At 43.5% G+C, this 16,348-nt stretch overlaps 1 protein-coding gene across 1 annotated transcript in view; it reads left to right on the top strand.

The window, feature by feature from the left end:
• Nucleotides 1–16,348, top strand: part of LOC115471273 — an 87,791-nt gene that overhangs the window by 54,413 nt on the left and 17,030 nt on the right. Inside the window, exon 6 of the mRNA XM_030204975.1 lies at nucleotides 9,506–9,680. Coding sequence (XP_030060835.1) covers nucleotides 9,506–9,680 — 175 coding nt within the window. The remainder of the gene's footprint in view (nucleotides 1–9,505; nucleotides 9,681–16,348) is intronic.

Genomic DNA, 16,348 nt, shown 5'->3' with positions numbered 1-16,348 from the left:
GACCACACCCCTTTGAACTGCACACATTAGAATTTAGTGCAGTCCATTACAGAGTACTCGTGGGGGCCCTTTTACTAAGACGCATAGGCACGTACGCGTGTCCTATGTGCATCAATTTGGAGTTACCACCCAGCTACCGTGTGGCCTGGGTGGTATAATTTCATTTTTTCCACGCGTGGTGGAAACCGGGTGGTAATCATCATTCTACGCATATGATGGTTACCGCACGGTTACTGCGTGAGACCTTACCGCTAAGGTCTCTGACCCAAAATGAATGCACGCCAATTTTATTTTGCCGCACGTCCATTTTTGGCGAAAATTTTAAAAAGGCCTTTTTTACAGGCGTGCTGAAAAATGGATCTGCGTTTGCCCAAAACACGCCCCTACACTAGCACAGCCCACTTTTCAGCGCACCTTAGTAAAAGAACCCCTTAGTGAGTTGTGCGTGTAAATTCTAATTATTGCCAACTAATGCTCATTATTGCTTGTTAGGTGCTGTTAACAACACTGATTAGCTTGTTAAGCCAATTAAGTTACACATGTTGTTATGGAATATGCTCAGATTTCAGCGCACAATGCTAGGCGTGCTATATAGAATCTGGCCCCATATGCTTTAATATTGCCATAGCAGTTTTGCCCCTCCAGTAGGGATTCATACCATTCCCATGAGCCTTCCCAGATTATCAGTTGTCCATTGGGTCCAATGTGATCAAAATCACAGGGACTGTAAAATCAAGACAGATGCTAAAGCACGATTTGATTTCAACCAGAATGTGTTCCACTGAGGTTTCGAAATAGTCTGAGCCATGTCTTGCTCTGATACTTTTTTAAGCCCACCCACAGCTCCTCAGTTATGTTTGACACTGGACCAGAGAAATGAGTACACTGCAGAAACGTTCTGCGCTAGGTCCCAATGACATTTTCACCAAGTCTGGCTCTTGTGGGTTAAACAATGAAACTGACTGATATACAGCCACACAATGTTTCAGTTGCAAGAATTTGAAATAATTTGTGGATGAGATACCACATTTAGCCATCACATCAGAGAGAAATAAATTTATCAACTGAAATTACGTCCCCCAACACACAGACCCCAGATTCTATAAACTTGTGCATCCAAATTTATGCCTAGCATGCAAATGTGCATGCACAAATGATAGAATAAGGGCCATTGAACATGCAACTTCAGTTAATCAGCTGCTAATTGGAGTTAACAGCCAATCATTGGCTTAAATTGATGCTAATTGGTGCTAATTGCCATCAATTAGTATTTGTGCATGCAACTGCCCTTAGTTGCTATTCTAGAAGTTGAGCACACAGATTCCATTGTGCACAACTTCTAGGAGGGAAAGAGAATGGGACTTAATATACTGCCTTTCTGTGGTTTTTCCAACTACATTCAAAGTGGTTTACATATTATATACAGGTACTTATTTGTACCTGGGGCAATGGAGGGTTAAGTGACTTGCCCAGAGTCACAAGGAGCTGCAGTGGGAATCAAACTCAGTTCCCCAGGATCAAAGTCTGCTGCACTAACCACTGGGCTACTCTTCCACTCCAGGAGGGCATGGGTGGGTCAGGAGTGTACCAAGGAGTTAGGTGCTCGCACCTAAAATTAGACGTGAAACTGCGGACTTAAGCTAATATTCTATAACGGCAAGTCCGTGCTGAACTGCCATTATAGAATTCATGCTTAGTGTGCATCATCCCGGTGCCTACATTTTGGCACTCTTTCTTGAATCTACCCCAGAATCCCCTTGGCTATCCATCTTGCCCAGTACACAGGTTTATTGTGGATAGTACAGTGAGAATTGCATTACAAAGGAGCCAAATGTGAACAAGTCCATTTATTAGGCACCAACAACCGAAAGGGCTGACTTGTGTCCCATAAAACTGGGAATGATCTAACTAACTTGTAGGAGGACTTACAAAGGAGGGGGGGGGGGGGGGGAACACAATTTGAGTAGGTGAAAAAGTTTTTTTTCTGGACATAAACAACTTGGAATCTGTTCATCCCCATCTGGTTGGAACCACCTCATTATTTACTCGAGCAAATGGCTGCATGATAATTCATAAAAGGCATCTTTTCCTAAACTGTGCTAGCGATTCTCAGTGTGGCAAATGCGCTGCAGCACATTCATTTTAATGGGTTGTGTTGCATTTTCCGTGTGGGAATCGCTAGCGTGGTTTAGTAAAAAAAGACTCAAAATGTGGGAAGTATACCCCACCTTGATCCTTGGACAACTGTAATTTTTAAAAACTATTTTATTTTACAAAATTCTCAGAAGCAGGGCCGTGCCTAGGGTCTCTGGTGCCCCCCTGCAGACTAGCAGTTGCCCCCCCCCCCCACCCGTGTGGCACAAGATGCAAAGGAAATAGGAGCTGAAAGATGGAGTGCATCTTTGTGGGATTGCTGAACAAGTAGAGGGTTTACAACCACTTAGCTTATCGTGCTTTCATGTTCACGAAATTAGTAATTAAATCTTTGATATCTAACTGGGCACATATATCATTCTCAATAGCAATCATGGCAAGGCTTACAAGCCTTTCTTGCAAAATACTTGATCGCAAATAATCCTATATAATAATTCTCACCTCCAACAGGATGTGCCTGGGACCGTGCCTCCCTCGGACGTGGTCTGCTAGACAGGCACGCACTGACGTCAGTGACAGCTGATACCAAAGCAAGGGGAGGAGTATGTTTCCCTACTCCTCCCCCTGTGTTACAGCCCACTGCACTCCCCTTCCACGACCCAGTCGACCCCCCTTCTCGGCGAAAACTGTCCCCCGCCGCCGTCCAGTACCTGTGCTGATGGGGGACCCCAACCCCCATCAGCCGAAGTCCTGTGCTGGCCTTCGCGCCGTTGCTTCTTCAATGATCTTCGGTTCAAGTTCCTCTGCATGCGTCTGATGTCAGATGCACGCAGAGCAACTTGGACACAAAATCATTGAAGAAGCAACGCCTCGAAGACCAGCACAGGACTTCGGATGACGGGGGTTGGGTCCCCCATCAGCACAGGTACTGGACGGCGGTGGGGGACGGTTTTCGCTGAGAAGGGGGGTCGACTGGGTCACGGAAAGGGGGGGATGAAAACGGAGGGATGGCAGAGTCTGGAACAGTGAGGGAGGGAGGGTGGGGGATGGCCTTGCTAGCGCCCGTTTCCTTCCCTTTTGAAATGGGCATTTTTTACTAGTTTTTTATGATTTTTAACCGTGAAAATGATCGCTCACCACTTGCTACACTGACAGGAATTGTCAGCAATATTCTTAGAAACAAATTGCTATACATTGCAAAATAAGATAGCAGATGTAAATTCTCAAAGTGGACATATTCCAAACACTAAAATGAAAATAAAATGATTTTTCTCTACCTTTGTTGTCTGGTGACTTTCTTTTTCTGATCATTGATAAGTCTCTGACTCTAAAGTTTAGCAATTTCATTAAAGCAAAATATATTTTCACATATCACAGACTCTTCCTATCCAAGGAGAATCTTTTATATAAAAGCAAACACCAAAAAAAAACAATCAGATTTTCACTTACCAGCTCTTCTACGCTACACATCAGCTAAACTTCCTCTGAAACTACTGTTGGAACCATTAGCCAATGAAATGGCTTTTAGCTGTAGCTTCGGGTTACCTGACAATTATGCAATCATCATTGCAGTCATGCTCTCCTCTAGGTGTACAAGCTCAGAGGAAAAAAAAAAACTTTGAACCACTTACAGATTTTAACAATTACACTATTTAGTTTTTATTTCTCCCCAGTCTCACTTGCACACCTCCCTCCAAACCTGGCTGTTCTCTTTAATTTGAATGTTGTTCAAGCTCACCCTGAATGAGGAGTTCATCCCACACCAACCACATAAATAGTACTTGCTGTATTATTTCAAACAACTTCAGCAGCAGAGCCAGCCTGCCTGCCTCAGTGAGCACTATGGCCGAAGAGGGGAGTGCAAGGGAGAGAGGAGAATCACAGCTTCAGGTAAAACCAGGTAAAACGTTTTGCAAGTGACCTGACCTCAGGAAACGGTAGGCGCCCTCCAGAGGTCGGCGCCCCCCTGCTCACAGCTTGAGGTAAAACCAGGTAAAACGTTTTGCAAGTGACCTGACCTCAGGAAATGGTAGGCGCCCTCCAGAGGTCGGCGCCCCCCTGCTCTGCTTACCTTGCTTACTGTGTTAGCACGGCCCTGCTCAGAAGGCACAATTAACCGCTTTGAAAAAAATCTCTGGACACTACCTTGAAAACAGCTAAATGCAAAACATGGATCTATGTTGGTGACAACTGGTCTCCACTGTGTATACCCCGACCTAAGCTCAAAGCTAAGTACTCTTCTGATTGAAATACAATGATATAAATATTATAAAAATAAGGAAGAAAGAAAAGCTTAGGCTCTTCCAAAGAAATCTTTTTACAAAAAACATATAATATAATATAAAAAAAAGTGTTGAGAAATATGCTGAGAATAAAGTATATTGCAAAAAACAGGATTAATGAGGATTACATAAACCCCCCTACTATATGCTTGGCTCATTGAATGATTCAGTCAATGAGGAGGTGGGTACGTGTATCTGACAGACCTTATCATAGCTTCATTATTGTGCTGACCATTGTATTATAAAGCTAAGAAATATTTGAGAAGCTGAGCATAACCACGATGGCAATTATAATAGCACAAAAAAATTAACAGATATGGTTAATAGTATTGAAATTCCCATAATCACTGAGAGGGGAAGTTATCAACATGGGCTACTGTTAAGAGGAGTTATTTTACCACAAGTTGGATTATTTTAGCACATGGGGACGAGTGGGGACAGGTGAAATTTCTGTCCCTGTGCAACTCTCTAATTCATAGTTTATAAGAACCTAAAAATGGAAGCCATATTTGTACATTCTAGGATCAATCATTGCGGTCAAGTGTTCCTTTTTTATGTTATCATCATTTTACATGCCAACAAACTTCTGGCTCTTCACCTGTGATTCAGATTCACATATTTCTGTGTCTTGTGTTGCTTACCACTGAAAGGGGCATGTTTGGAACAAGTGAAATAAGAGGCACTTTTTCGTGGTACAATACATTTCATGGTGAAAAATATTTCCTGCAGCACAAAAAAAAGCACAAAAGGGCCTCAAGAACTGGAGCAATGGTACAATCTTTTATTATAAAAGACCCAACACGGGCCATGTTTCGGCGCTAAACCGCACCTGCCTCAGGGGTCACATTGCTATAGGTCTTGACAAGTGTTCTAGCCTACTGTACCAGAATCCTTTCAATCGCTGTCACCGGTCTTCTAAAAAACCACCAAAAAAGGTTGAGCGCCGAAACACGGCCCGTGTCGGGTCTTTTATAATAAAAGATTGTACCATTCCTCCAGTTCTTGAGGCCCTTTTGTGCTTTTTTGTGCTGCTTGATTCTGTGTACTTTTGGACCCTCTCTTTGATTGCTTTCTGAAAAATATTTCCTTACACATTTCTTGGGTATCATGATTTTTTTTTTTAATTTACTGCTTTTCAAACTCCATTCAGCAATTCTGGCAAAATAGTACAACATGAGAGAAAGCTAGTGATGTGCGTCCATAATCAAACTAATTATATTCCTAATTATAGTCACTAGAGACCTTTGCTTCCAGTGAATGATGTCATCATTTCTAATTTTTGAACAGATGGGCACTGGAGATTGATTTAGCCAGCCATATTTCCAGTGTATAAAGATTCCTTAATAGGTATTTTTACATATAAAAAAAAGCTGAAGTACACCAGAGAGAGATAAAACAGCCTTGTAGATAGGTTACAGTAAAGCACATAACCTAGATATACAGTGGGGGAAATAAGTATTTGATCCCTTGCTGATTTTGTAAGTTTGCCCACTGACAAAGACATGAGCAGCCCATAATTGAAGGGTAGGTTATTGGTAACAGTGAGAGATAGCACATCACAAATTAAATCCGGAAAATCACATTGTAGAAAGTATATGAATTTATTTGCATTCTGCAGAGGGAAATAAGTATTTGATCCCTCTGGCAAACAAGACCTAATACTTGGTGGCAAAACCCTTGTTGGCAAGCACAGCGGTCAGACGTCTTCTGTAGTTGATGATGAGGTTTGCACACATGTCAGGAGGAATTTTGGTCCACTCCTCTTTGCAGATCATCTCTAAATCATTAAGAGTTCTGGGCTGTCGCTTGGCAACTCGCAGCTTCAGCTCCCTCCATAAGTTTTCAATGGGATTAAGGTCTGGTGACTGGCTAGGCCACTCCATGACCCTAATGTGCTTCTTCCTGAGCCACTCCTTTGTTGCCTTGGCTGTATGTTTTGGGTCATTGTCGTGCTGGAAGACCCAGCCACGACCCATTTTTAAGGCCCTGGCGGAGGGAAGGAGGTTGTCACTCAGAATTGTACGGTACATGGCCCCATCCATTCTCCCATTGATGCGGTGAAGTAGTCCTGTGCCCTTAGCAGAGAAACACCCCCAAAACATAACATTTCCACCTCCATGCTTGACAGTGGGGACGGTGTTCTTTGGGTCATAGGCAGCATTTCTCTTCCTCCAAACACGGCGAGTTGAGTTCATGCCAAAGAGCTCAATTTTTGTCTCATCTGACCACAGCACCTTCTCCCAATCACTCTCGGCATCATCCAGGTGTTCACTGGCAAACTTCAGACGGGCCGTCACATGTGCCTTCCGGAGCAGGGGGACCTTGCGGGCACTGCAGGATTGCAATCCGTTATGTCGTAATGTGTTACCAATGGTTTTCGTGGTGACAGTGGTCCCAGCTGCCTTGAGATCATTGACAAGTTCCCCCCTTGTAGTTGTAGGCTGATTTCTAACCTTCCTCATGATCAAGGATACCCCACGAGGTGAGATTTTGCGTGGAGCCCCAGATCTTTGTCAATTGACAGTCATTTTGTACTTCTTCCATTTTCTTACTATGGCACCAACAGTTGTCTCCTTCTCGCCCAGCGTCTTACTGATGGTTTTGTAGCCCATTCCAGCCTTGTGCAGGTGTATGATCTTGTCCCTGACATCCTTAGACAGCTCCTTGCTCTTGGCCATTTTGTAGAGGTTAGAGTCTGACTGATTCACTGAGTCTGTGGACAGGTGTCTTTCATACAGGTGACCATTGCCGACAGCTGTCTGTCATGCAGGTAACGAGTTGATTTGGAGCATCTACCTGGTCTGTAGGGGCCAGATCTCTTACTGGTTGGTGGGGGATCAAATACTTATTTCCCTCTGCAGAATGCAAATAAATTCATATACTTTCCACAATGTGATTTTCCGGATTTAATTTGTGATGTGCTATCTCTCACTGTTACCAATAACCTACCCTTCAATTATGGGCTGCTCATGTCTTTGTCAGTGGGCAAACTTACAAAATCAGCAAGGGATCAAATACTTATTTCCCCCACTGTATAAACAGAGGACTAGCCTAATGGTTAGAGCAGCAGACTAAGAACTAGGGAAATGGGCTCAAATCTCACTGTACCTCCTTGTAAGCTTGAGAAACCCACGTAACCCTCTATTGCCTCAGGTACAAACTTAGGAGTCTTTATACTAAGCTACGGTAGAAATTGGCCTTAGCATGCCCTTACAAAGTCTTTCCGTGTGCTAAGGCCATCTTTACTGCAGCTGTAAAAACCCTGATTTTCTATTTTTTACAGAATGATCAGACAGATGAAGATATGTTATCAGAAATGAGAAAAGCTAGCAAATTTGGCAACAGTATAATAATGGACAATTTTAATTACTAGAAACTCAATCAACTCTGCTTCTGAACAAAATCAACTTGGGCAGACCCAATTAGTTTATGATATAAATCTTTTAAAGTCAGAGATAATGCTCAACAATGCAGCCGACCAGAAAGAATTATCAATTGCAGTTCAAGTTGCAGTAAACAATCTCAAAGTCACTCAGCTGCATAAAGTTCTTGTAAATTCTCCTTTCACTATAGCCTTCTTTCAAAAGTCCACAATTCAATAACTCCCGACAGAGATTCCCTGTTTCACGAAACTACTGCTACCTCAGGGGATTCTTCCACTGTTCTGACTGTGTGATGAAGTCATCAAAATGGCGACCAGAATGAAAGACACCAAAATTTAAATTGGCGTCAAAAACCATGCCCACACAGATACTCAGAGCCTATCACAGGAAAGAAAGAGGACCCCAGTGGAATCATGGCCAACCAAAAGAAAACAGTCAATTCAGTCGCGATTTTAAACCCCAAGGAACAACAGTGTCAAAATGGAAAATCTAACGTTCCTTTTGACGTAATAGACGTCTGTAATTGTCACGATGTTCAGTAGGTATCACTTGCTCCAATATTGTACATTTGAAAGAGTAAAAATCATGATTTTTGTCGATACAATGCTCCACTAAAGGTTCATAAAGTTTCCTAGCTTTCACACAATGTCGCTGCTCCGTCAACCAGATCTTCAACTTTCATGAAGTTTGCCCTACATACAGCAACCCACAAGGACACTGTAAAAGATAAATAACGCCCATCAATGTGCAAGTAGAACTCTTCAAACGACGAGTCTTCCCTGAAATTGGAACAAAAAACAAGTTGGATTCCAACATCATCAAACAAAAAGAACAATGTTCATACCTATGATGTCCACCACTTATAATATCACTGCTTTTAGTTGGGTGCTAAGCTTCACTATACCTCAATCATTTAAATTCCATTTTCTAGTATTCCTTTTTCCCAGTGTTTACATTATCATCCCATTTGTTCATTGGATGATGAATATCATCAGTGAGCCGAGCAGTTGGGCAAAAAATGTGTGCCAAAGGTTATCCTACTAAGGTGATTCATAAAGCTGTGAAGAGATCCGAGTACAGGGATCAGCTTTTGAAGTACAAAAATACTGAAACCTCTGAGGAAATTATTCCTTTTGTGATGAAGTATACCAACAGGACAGAGACATTGCGCAAAAGCATTTGTCCTCATTTGAATCTTTTGAAAGTACACCCTTGTTTGGAGGATTGGAGGATAATTTTTTCATTTGCTAGAAATTGGAATTTAACTGACAGATTGTGTCATAGTGAAGTTTGGTGCCCGACTAAGAGCAGCGACATTAAAAGTGGTGGACATCGTAGGTGTGGACATTGTTCTTTTTGTTTGATGATGTTAGAATCTGACTTGTTTTTTGATTCACTTTCAGGAAAGACAACACCACTTAAAGGCTATTATTGCTACTTAAGGCCAATTGGCTCCCAATTTAGCAATTAAGTTAGGCACTTAACTGGCACTATTCTATAATTTGTGTGGCCAAATTTGTATGCTAGTTAGAAATTTGGGCACACAACTTTATAGAATCCGAAGGTGTATTTCCATATTATGAAGACATTCAGCCTTATCAACCACAGACAAGCATAAAAAATAGGTAAATTGTTTACTGTATTTTCCTACTGTATTTGCCATCTTCTTCCTATAGGGCAGTACTCCAGTCTGAAAGCTAATTTTAAACTCCACATTTTCAAAGTGGACTTCTGAACTTGCCTGAGAAATGTCAACTACAACTGTAAAGAAAAGGAAAAATGCATACACAGCAGTCACGGTGGACCCTGACACAGGATACAGTACTCCTGGTGCCTTTGAATTGGAGCGTCTCTTTTGGCAAGGAGGGGCAAAATATACCCATGTTAATGAAGTCTGGCCAAACCTCTACATTGGAGATGAGTAAGTAATAAAAGTGAAAAAACAAACTAATGCAACAAGGACATTCTGTCTTCTTCAGGTGGATGGTATGATGGTATGTCTTCAGTAACATTCTCTTTCTCCTGCACCCTCCTTCCCCTCCATACACACACTTTTTTTCTCATACAGGTTGTTGTACTGTTTTTTTTTTTCTTTCCTTCCTATTTTCATTCATCCCAAGAGCCCAATCCTCAACCAAAGGCCTCTGAAAATAGTAATTCCAGAATAGGACTAGTAACACTGTAGTTTTGATCAGTGGTTCTGGGAGGGTACAGAATACATTATGAAGGGGATGCAAGATATTTGGTTTGATATACCTTTAATTGTAGGACATTGCACTGTAATTTTGAAAAAATGTACACCTTTTTGTCTGTTTTTTAGAAAACAAAAGAAGGAGCCTATGGCCTAAAAGTTTGAGAAACAGTATTTAGAGGGTAGGGATGATCATGTGATAATCCATTTTCCTCAAAACAGGTGTGCTAAGTTTTTTCATCTGACATATTAACTGCAAACGTTCAGGCATGATAAGTGCAAAACCTCTGCCTTAACTTCTGGGAGGGCTGCTGTGCGGTTACAGCAGGAAAAAAGTTCTCTACTGCATGTTAATGGCATGGTAGATAACACAGAATACACTTAGCTACATCTGTTAGCATTTGGGGCAGTTTTAAATACCAGAGAGATAAGCTCAGTTCCTCCCTCACACTCTCCTCTAAACCCTAGTTCCAAACAATTAGTTGATGATTGCGCATGATTCAAAGCATATGTAAATGCCCACAGGGAGATTTTGTTTAGGATATAGTAAAGTATAGAATGGCAGATAAGGCCCGCAGGGTCCAGAGCCGCACCGCCACTCCATGCAGGTTACACTCCATCATGATCAAATACTGGCATAACACGTTTATTGTTGTATTGTTGTTCTAAAAATAACACGTGGGTTAGTGCATGCAAACAGGGATATTATAACAAAACGCTTTAATGTGTTTTGTGGTAGCCTGTTAACATGTGCTAGTCGCATGTTAAGGGCTTAGGGGTCCTGTTACTAAGGTGCGCTGAAAAATGGCTTGCGGTAGTGTAGGTGTGGGTTTTGGACACGCTAATCCGTTTTTCAGCACACCTGTAAAAAAGCCTTTTTTTATTTTTGCTGAAAATGGATGTGTAGCAAAATCAAAATTGCCGCATGTCCATTTTGGGTCTGAGACCTTACCACCAGCCACTGATCGAGCGGTAAAGTCTCACGCAGTAACCGGGCGGTAATGACCTACGCACGCCAAATGCCACTTGGTGCGCCTAGCTGACGCACGCCAGAAAATAAAATATATTTTTCAGGCGCACATACCAGACACGTGTCAAAAATGAAATTACCACAAGGGCCACACGGTCGTCGTGCATTAACTCCATTTTGGCGTGCATTGGGCGCACGTACAGACGCAGCTTAGTAAAAGGGCCCCCTAGAGATACCACAAATACACAATTACCTAGTTAAACATATGGTCATATATTTTATTATTTAGTTGCATTTTCAAATTACATAAGCATACACATGCATTTAAGAAAAAAAGTCTAGCCCACAAAAATATAGTAAGAACCATATACATTATAACCTAAACAAACAACATAAAGCACTGAACTTCCTATCAGCAAAGAGGAAAGAGGCTAATATCCAATATTTCAGTACAAAAAAACAAATGTAATCACAATCCTAGATATACATTTATCCTTTTGACTTCATTACAGTAATAAATCCCATTACTCACACACCCCGTAACTCACAGGAAGCTGGACAGATTGTCTATTAACATATATATAACGGTCCATCCAGTCTAAGTTGCTTGGGATCATAGCAAAGGTATCTATTAGAATCTAATTGTATTATACTTTTACAAGGGAAACATAAGAAGAAATGAATGCCCAGAGCTATTGCTTTTGGGCACATCAACATAAACTGCTTTCTCTCTTCCTGTGTATCCACACAGTACCTTCCCACCCAAAGCCAATGTATCACAGTTTCTGAAATAAAGCCTCATCACCTAGTCCTTATCAGGTTCCAAAACAAAAGTCACTAGAAGAGTAGATCTAACACAGTCTTCCAGCAATTGTGTGACCTTCAAACTATCTTCAGAGAGATCTTCCTATCTCATTTTCTGATACTTCTTTTCAGGCAAAATATACTCCAGAGGTAGGAGGTAAAGCTTTCTTAGGGACCCCCAATATCTCCATTAAATATTTTAAAAACAATTCCACTGGTGCTATATTCATGGATTTAGGGAAGCTAACAACTCTTAAACTTAGCATCCTTGCATAATTTTCAGATCTTATTAGACAAGCTAATAATGCCACATCCAGATGTTGCCCCTCTCAGTTGAACCTCCTGCAGGTCGTGTTGCATAGTCTCTAATTTCCTCTCTAGTACAAAATTCCTGTGTGACAAGGTGTGACTTACAGTCTTGTATAGAATTATCCATAGCATGTTTATTAAATACACTATTTGTTCTAAACGAGCCACAGCATTCCATATTGAATCTGCATGCATGTAATTTGAATATCATTTCCTTTGAGCATTGGCTATTGGCTTACCACCGCAATTCTGAGCACAGAAACATGCTGTGGCTGTGGTGACAGGTGAGAAATTCCTTTAAAAGTTTAGCTTAAAACGTAAGGGCCCCTTTTAGTAAGCGGCGGTAAGCCCAACACGGGCTTACCGCTCGCTAAACAGGAAGTACCGCCGGGCTACCACAGCAGCCTGGTGGTACTTCGCATCCCTAGCGCATCATCATATCCAGTGCTACAAAAACATATTTATTTTTGTAGCGTCAGAGTGTACTCGGCAGTAATTGGGCAGTGCCCCGTGCTGCCCTGTTACCGCTGGGTTAGCACGGGAGCCCTTACCACCACCTCAATGGGTGGCGGTAAGGGCTCCCCCATGAAATGGCCGCACAGTAAGTGTTTTACTCGCCACATGGCCATTTCCTGCAGGAAAGAGAGACTTCCCTTTTACCTGCTGTGGTAAGGGCCTTGGTATGCGTGAAAAACACACACTGACACCAGCGCAGGCCCCTTTTTGCCACAACTTGGTAAAAGGCGCTCTAAATGAGCTAAGAGCTCATTTGAATTGCTTTAATAAACTTTATGGAAATGGGTACTCACATACAAACATTTTTGCCGGCCAGTTCATAGGGCTCCTAATTAAATCTTCCCCTGAAAACATAAACTAATCAATTCATAAAAACTATTAAGCTATCTGTCAGAAGTAGAATTTTCAATTAGTAGTAAGCATGTCATAATTAAGTCTCTCTTTAAAAAGAAAAAACAACTCCTGTTTAGATCCCAGTGTCTCAGAGAACTACTGATCAATAGCTAATCTTTCATTTCTTTCTAACCTAATAGAACATGTTGATGATGTAAAATTGGTTGCCTTCTATCGGCTGTCTTCCCTACTGTCCTGTGCCAACCTCTCATCATCTGGGTTATTGCGAAATGCTTTGTTGGGTTAGCTATTCCCATTGCCTTGGTAAAGAATGCGATGCTAGCTAGTGTGACTAGTACATGTGTTCTACTGAGCCCTTGTTTGCGTGATGCCATGACAAATTGCACTACTGCTGAGGACGTGAAGAAATCAGTGCGTCCGATCTCTTTCAGCTGCTTAGCATAGGACCGCAATGCCGCCATGTACCTCCTCCGCGTGGCATCTGACAAGGATTGCAGAATCAATTCCCAGACGTCCGCGGTCCAAAACTCCAAACACTGTCTGGGATCGGGGTCTGGAACGGTTCCGCACCGGGAGCCCGGGATCTGAAGTCGGCGAACTTGAAACGAGAGAGAGCGTCAGCTAGTACATTCTCCTTACCCGCAATGTGTTTTGCTTTTATGGCCACATTATGTACCAAACACTGCAGAACTATCTCCCGAATCAGATTAATGGTAGGGATTGTGTGCGCGGACAGGCCATTTATGGCGTGCACTACCGCCATATTATCGGAATGAAAAATAATCGCCCTGTCTGCTAACTCGTGTCCCCAAATGTGGAAAGCCGCCATTATCGGGAACAGTTCTAAGAATGTGATATCGCGAGTGGTCCCTGCTGCCACCCAAGCTTCTGGCCATCGCGCCGCACACCATGCCCCTTGGAAGTAAATGCCGAAACCTTCCCCCCCCCCGCTGCATCTGTGAATAACTGTAACGCGTCTGCTTGGATGGGGGCATCATGCCAAAATGAAATCCCGTTGAAATTTACTAAAAAGCGCCTCCAGACTTCTAGATCCTGCTTAATGGCTTTTGTTACTCTTATGTGATGATACGGCCGTGATACTCCGGCGGTCGCTAAGGCCAGCTTTCTAGCGAATATACGCCCCATGGGCATCACCCTTGTGGCGAAACATAATAGCCCTAAAAGCTCCTGAAACTGCCTCAATGTTGCTTTATTGGCCCGCAACATAGCATTAACTGCGTCCGTCAGCTTAACAATTTTGTCTATCGGCAATCTAGAGCACTGTTCCCTAACGTCGAGCTCAATCCCTAGGAATGTAATTACCTGCACTGGGCCCACTGTCTTATCTGCCGCTAAAGGGATGCCAAATTTCTGCACCACCTGCATAAAAACCTGCAACACGGCAGCGCATTCCTGCGCATCCGTGCCGCAGAACAGGAAATCATCCAAGTAGTGCACCACCGCTCCCTCTGTGGCTATCTGCTCTATTACCCAGTGTACAAATGAGCTGAACTGCTCAAAATACGCGCAAGATATTGAACAACCCATCGGTATGCACTTATCAACGTAGAAGCGGCCTTTAAAAGTAAAGCCCAGCAAATGGAAGGACTCTGGATGCACTGGCAGCAAGCGGAAAGCAGACTCGACATCGGCTTTTGCTAAGTGTGCCTGCCTTCCCCGCTGCCTGACTATTTGAATAGCTTTATCTACTGACGCATAATGAACCGTACAGCTATCAGGGTCCAAATAGTCATTGACAGAGGCGCCTAGCGGATAAGAGAGATTCTGGATCAGGCGGAACTTTCCCTGCTCTTTTTTCGGAATTATCCCTATTGGAGATATTATCATGGGCGAGAATGGCGGGTCCGTAAACGGGCCCGCCATTCTACCCAGCGACAATTCTTTAGCTATCTTTTCTTCCGCTACCTGTGAATGCGTGTTAATGGAGGCTGCATTCTTCGGGCACGTGATGGACATGGGCTTGGGACCTCTATAGGGAATTACGTAACCTGAACTGAAACCTGAAGCTATGGCTTGCGCACTGGCCTTATCCGGGTAGTGTGATAACCACCACTCCATGGCCTCAAGCCTGATGGGGGATGGTGCCATTTGCATCTGACCCGTGTCCTGACTGGGAGTTCTGTTGTCTCCTATTTCTTGTGCTCCTGCAGTATGTCGCTGGGTGGCCTCCCCCACAGTTTGTGCAAGCATGCCTGAATTTACAGGGATGCCACGTACACGTCCCACTATTAAATTGCCTGCATATTCTTTTCCCTGCCTGACTGCTATATTGGCGCTGCCCTGATGGAAATGCCTGAAAGGACTGCCCCTGCCGATTCCCTGTGCTATCGGCCATATTGAAGCCCTTGTCTTGAGCAAAAGGTCTATTGACTGCCATCTCATCCATCCACAAGTCAAATACCCTGTGTTTCCATGAGATAGCGGGGTTTTCTGCCATACTCTTACGAAATTTAATATCGTAATTGAGCCAAGCCCAACCCCCATAGCGCTTATGTGCTCTGTTAATGGTATCCATATATCGTACTAAGTATGGCCCCACTCCTGGCTCCCTCTCAATTATAACCGTCATAAATATGTGAAAAGCCGATAACCAATTGCTAATGGATTTATAAATTCTTTGCTTTCTTTCCCGCTCCCATGGCGGGATAAGGCTGTCCTTCCCAAGGCTATTTTCCTCGTCGGTATCCCGTAGCAACAGAGAAAAAATGTCTATGAACTCATTCCTCCAAATTTTCTCTTTCATAGCCTTGGGAACACAAGTGGAAAGGGTAAAGACCCCACATAAAGCGTCACTGCTAGGATTGAATACTTGGCCTACCCCTTCATGTGTGACTATGGACTGTGCCCCAGACTCGGCGGCGCTCGGCGCGCTACCCATCGCTGGGTGCCCGCCCTGCCGCGCCCCAGACTCTGTGGCACCCAGGGCACCTGCTTGTCCACTCTGCACTGTTGCCGCCGGAACGACCAGTGCTGCCTCATAATCTTGTACAGCGTTTCTAATGACCTGTAAAAAGGCCGTGTGTTGGCTCTGTGCCATGTGTAGTACGGCGCTGTCCAGCGACTTACCCCCTGCAGGAATTTGCGGGGCATTCTGAATCGCCGCCATCTGTGCTGGTGTCCGTGCCTGCGTATGCTGCCGCCTGGAATCTTGCAGCTGCGATGCCCGCTCCATATCAGCTCTGTCCTCAGTCGACTGCGGTACTCCCATGTCCCTCAATTGCTGCGTAACCGTGGACACGCCATGCTGTTCTATCTGCCTTCTGAGCTCGACCATCAAAGCATCCATGTCTGTTGCTGGTTGTGCTTGTGTTGCCTGCGCCTGCTGCGTAGTTCCTGATCGACTGCTCCGTCGCGGCATCGCTCGGCTCGCCTCTCCATCTCGCTCCTGGATAGCCTTGCTCTTCTTGTGCGATGCTGCCTTCGT

Source organism: Microcaecilia unicolor, chromosome 5 (genome assembly GCF_901765095.1).
Source record: "Microcaecilia unicolor chromosome 5, aMicUni1.1, whole genome shotgun sequence".
In the NCBI taxonomy this organism is placed as follows: domain Eukaryota; kingdom Metazoa; phylum Chordata; class Amphibia; order Gymnophiona; family Siphonopidae; genus Microcaecilia; species Microcaecilia unicolor.
This window is presented reverse-complemented; position numbering and strand designations above follow the sequence as displayed.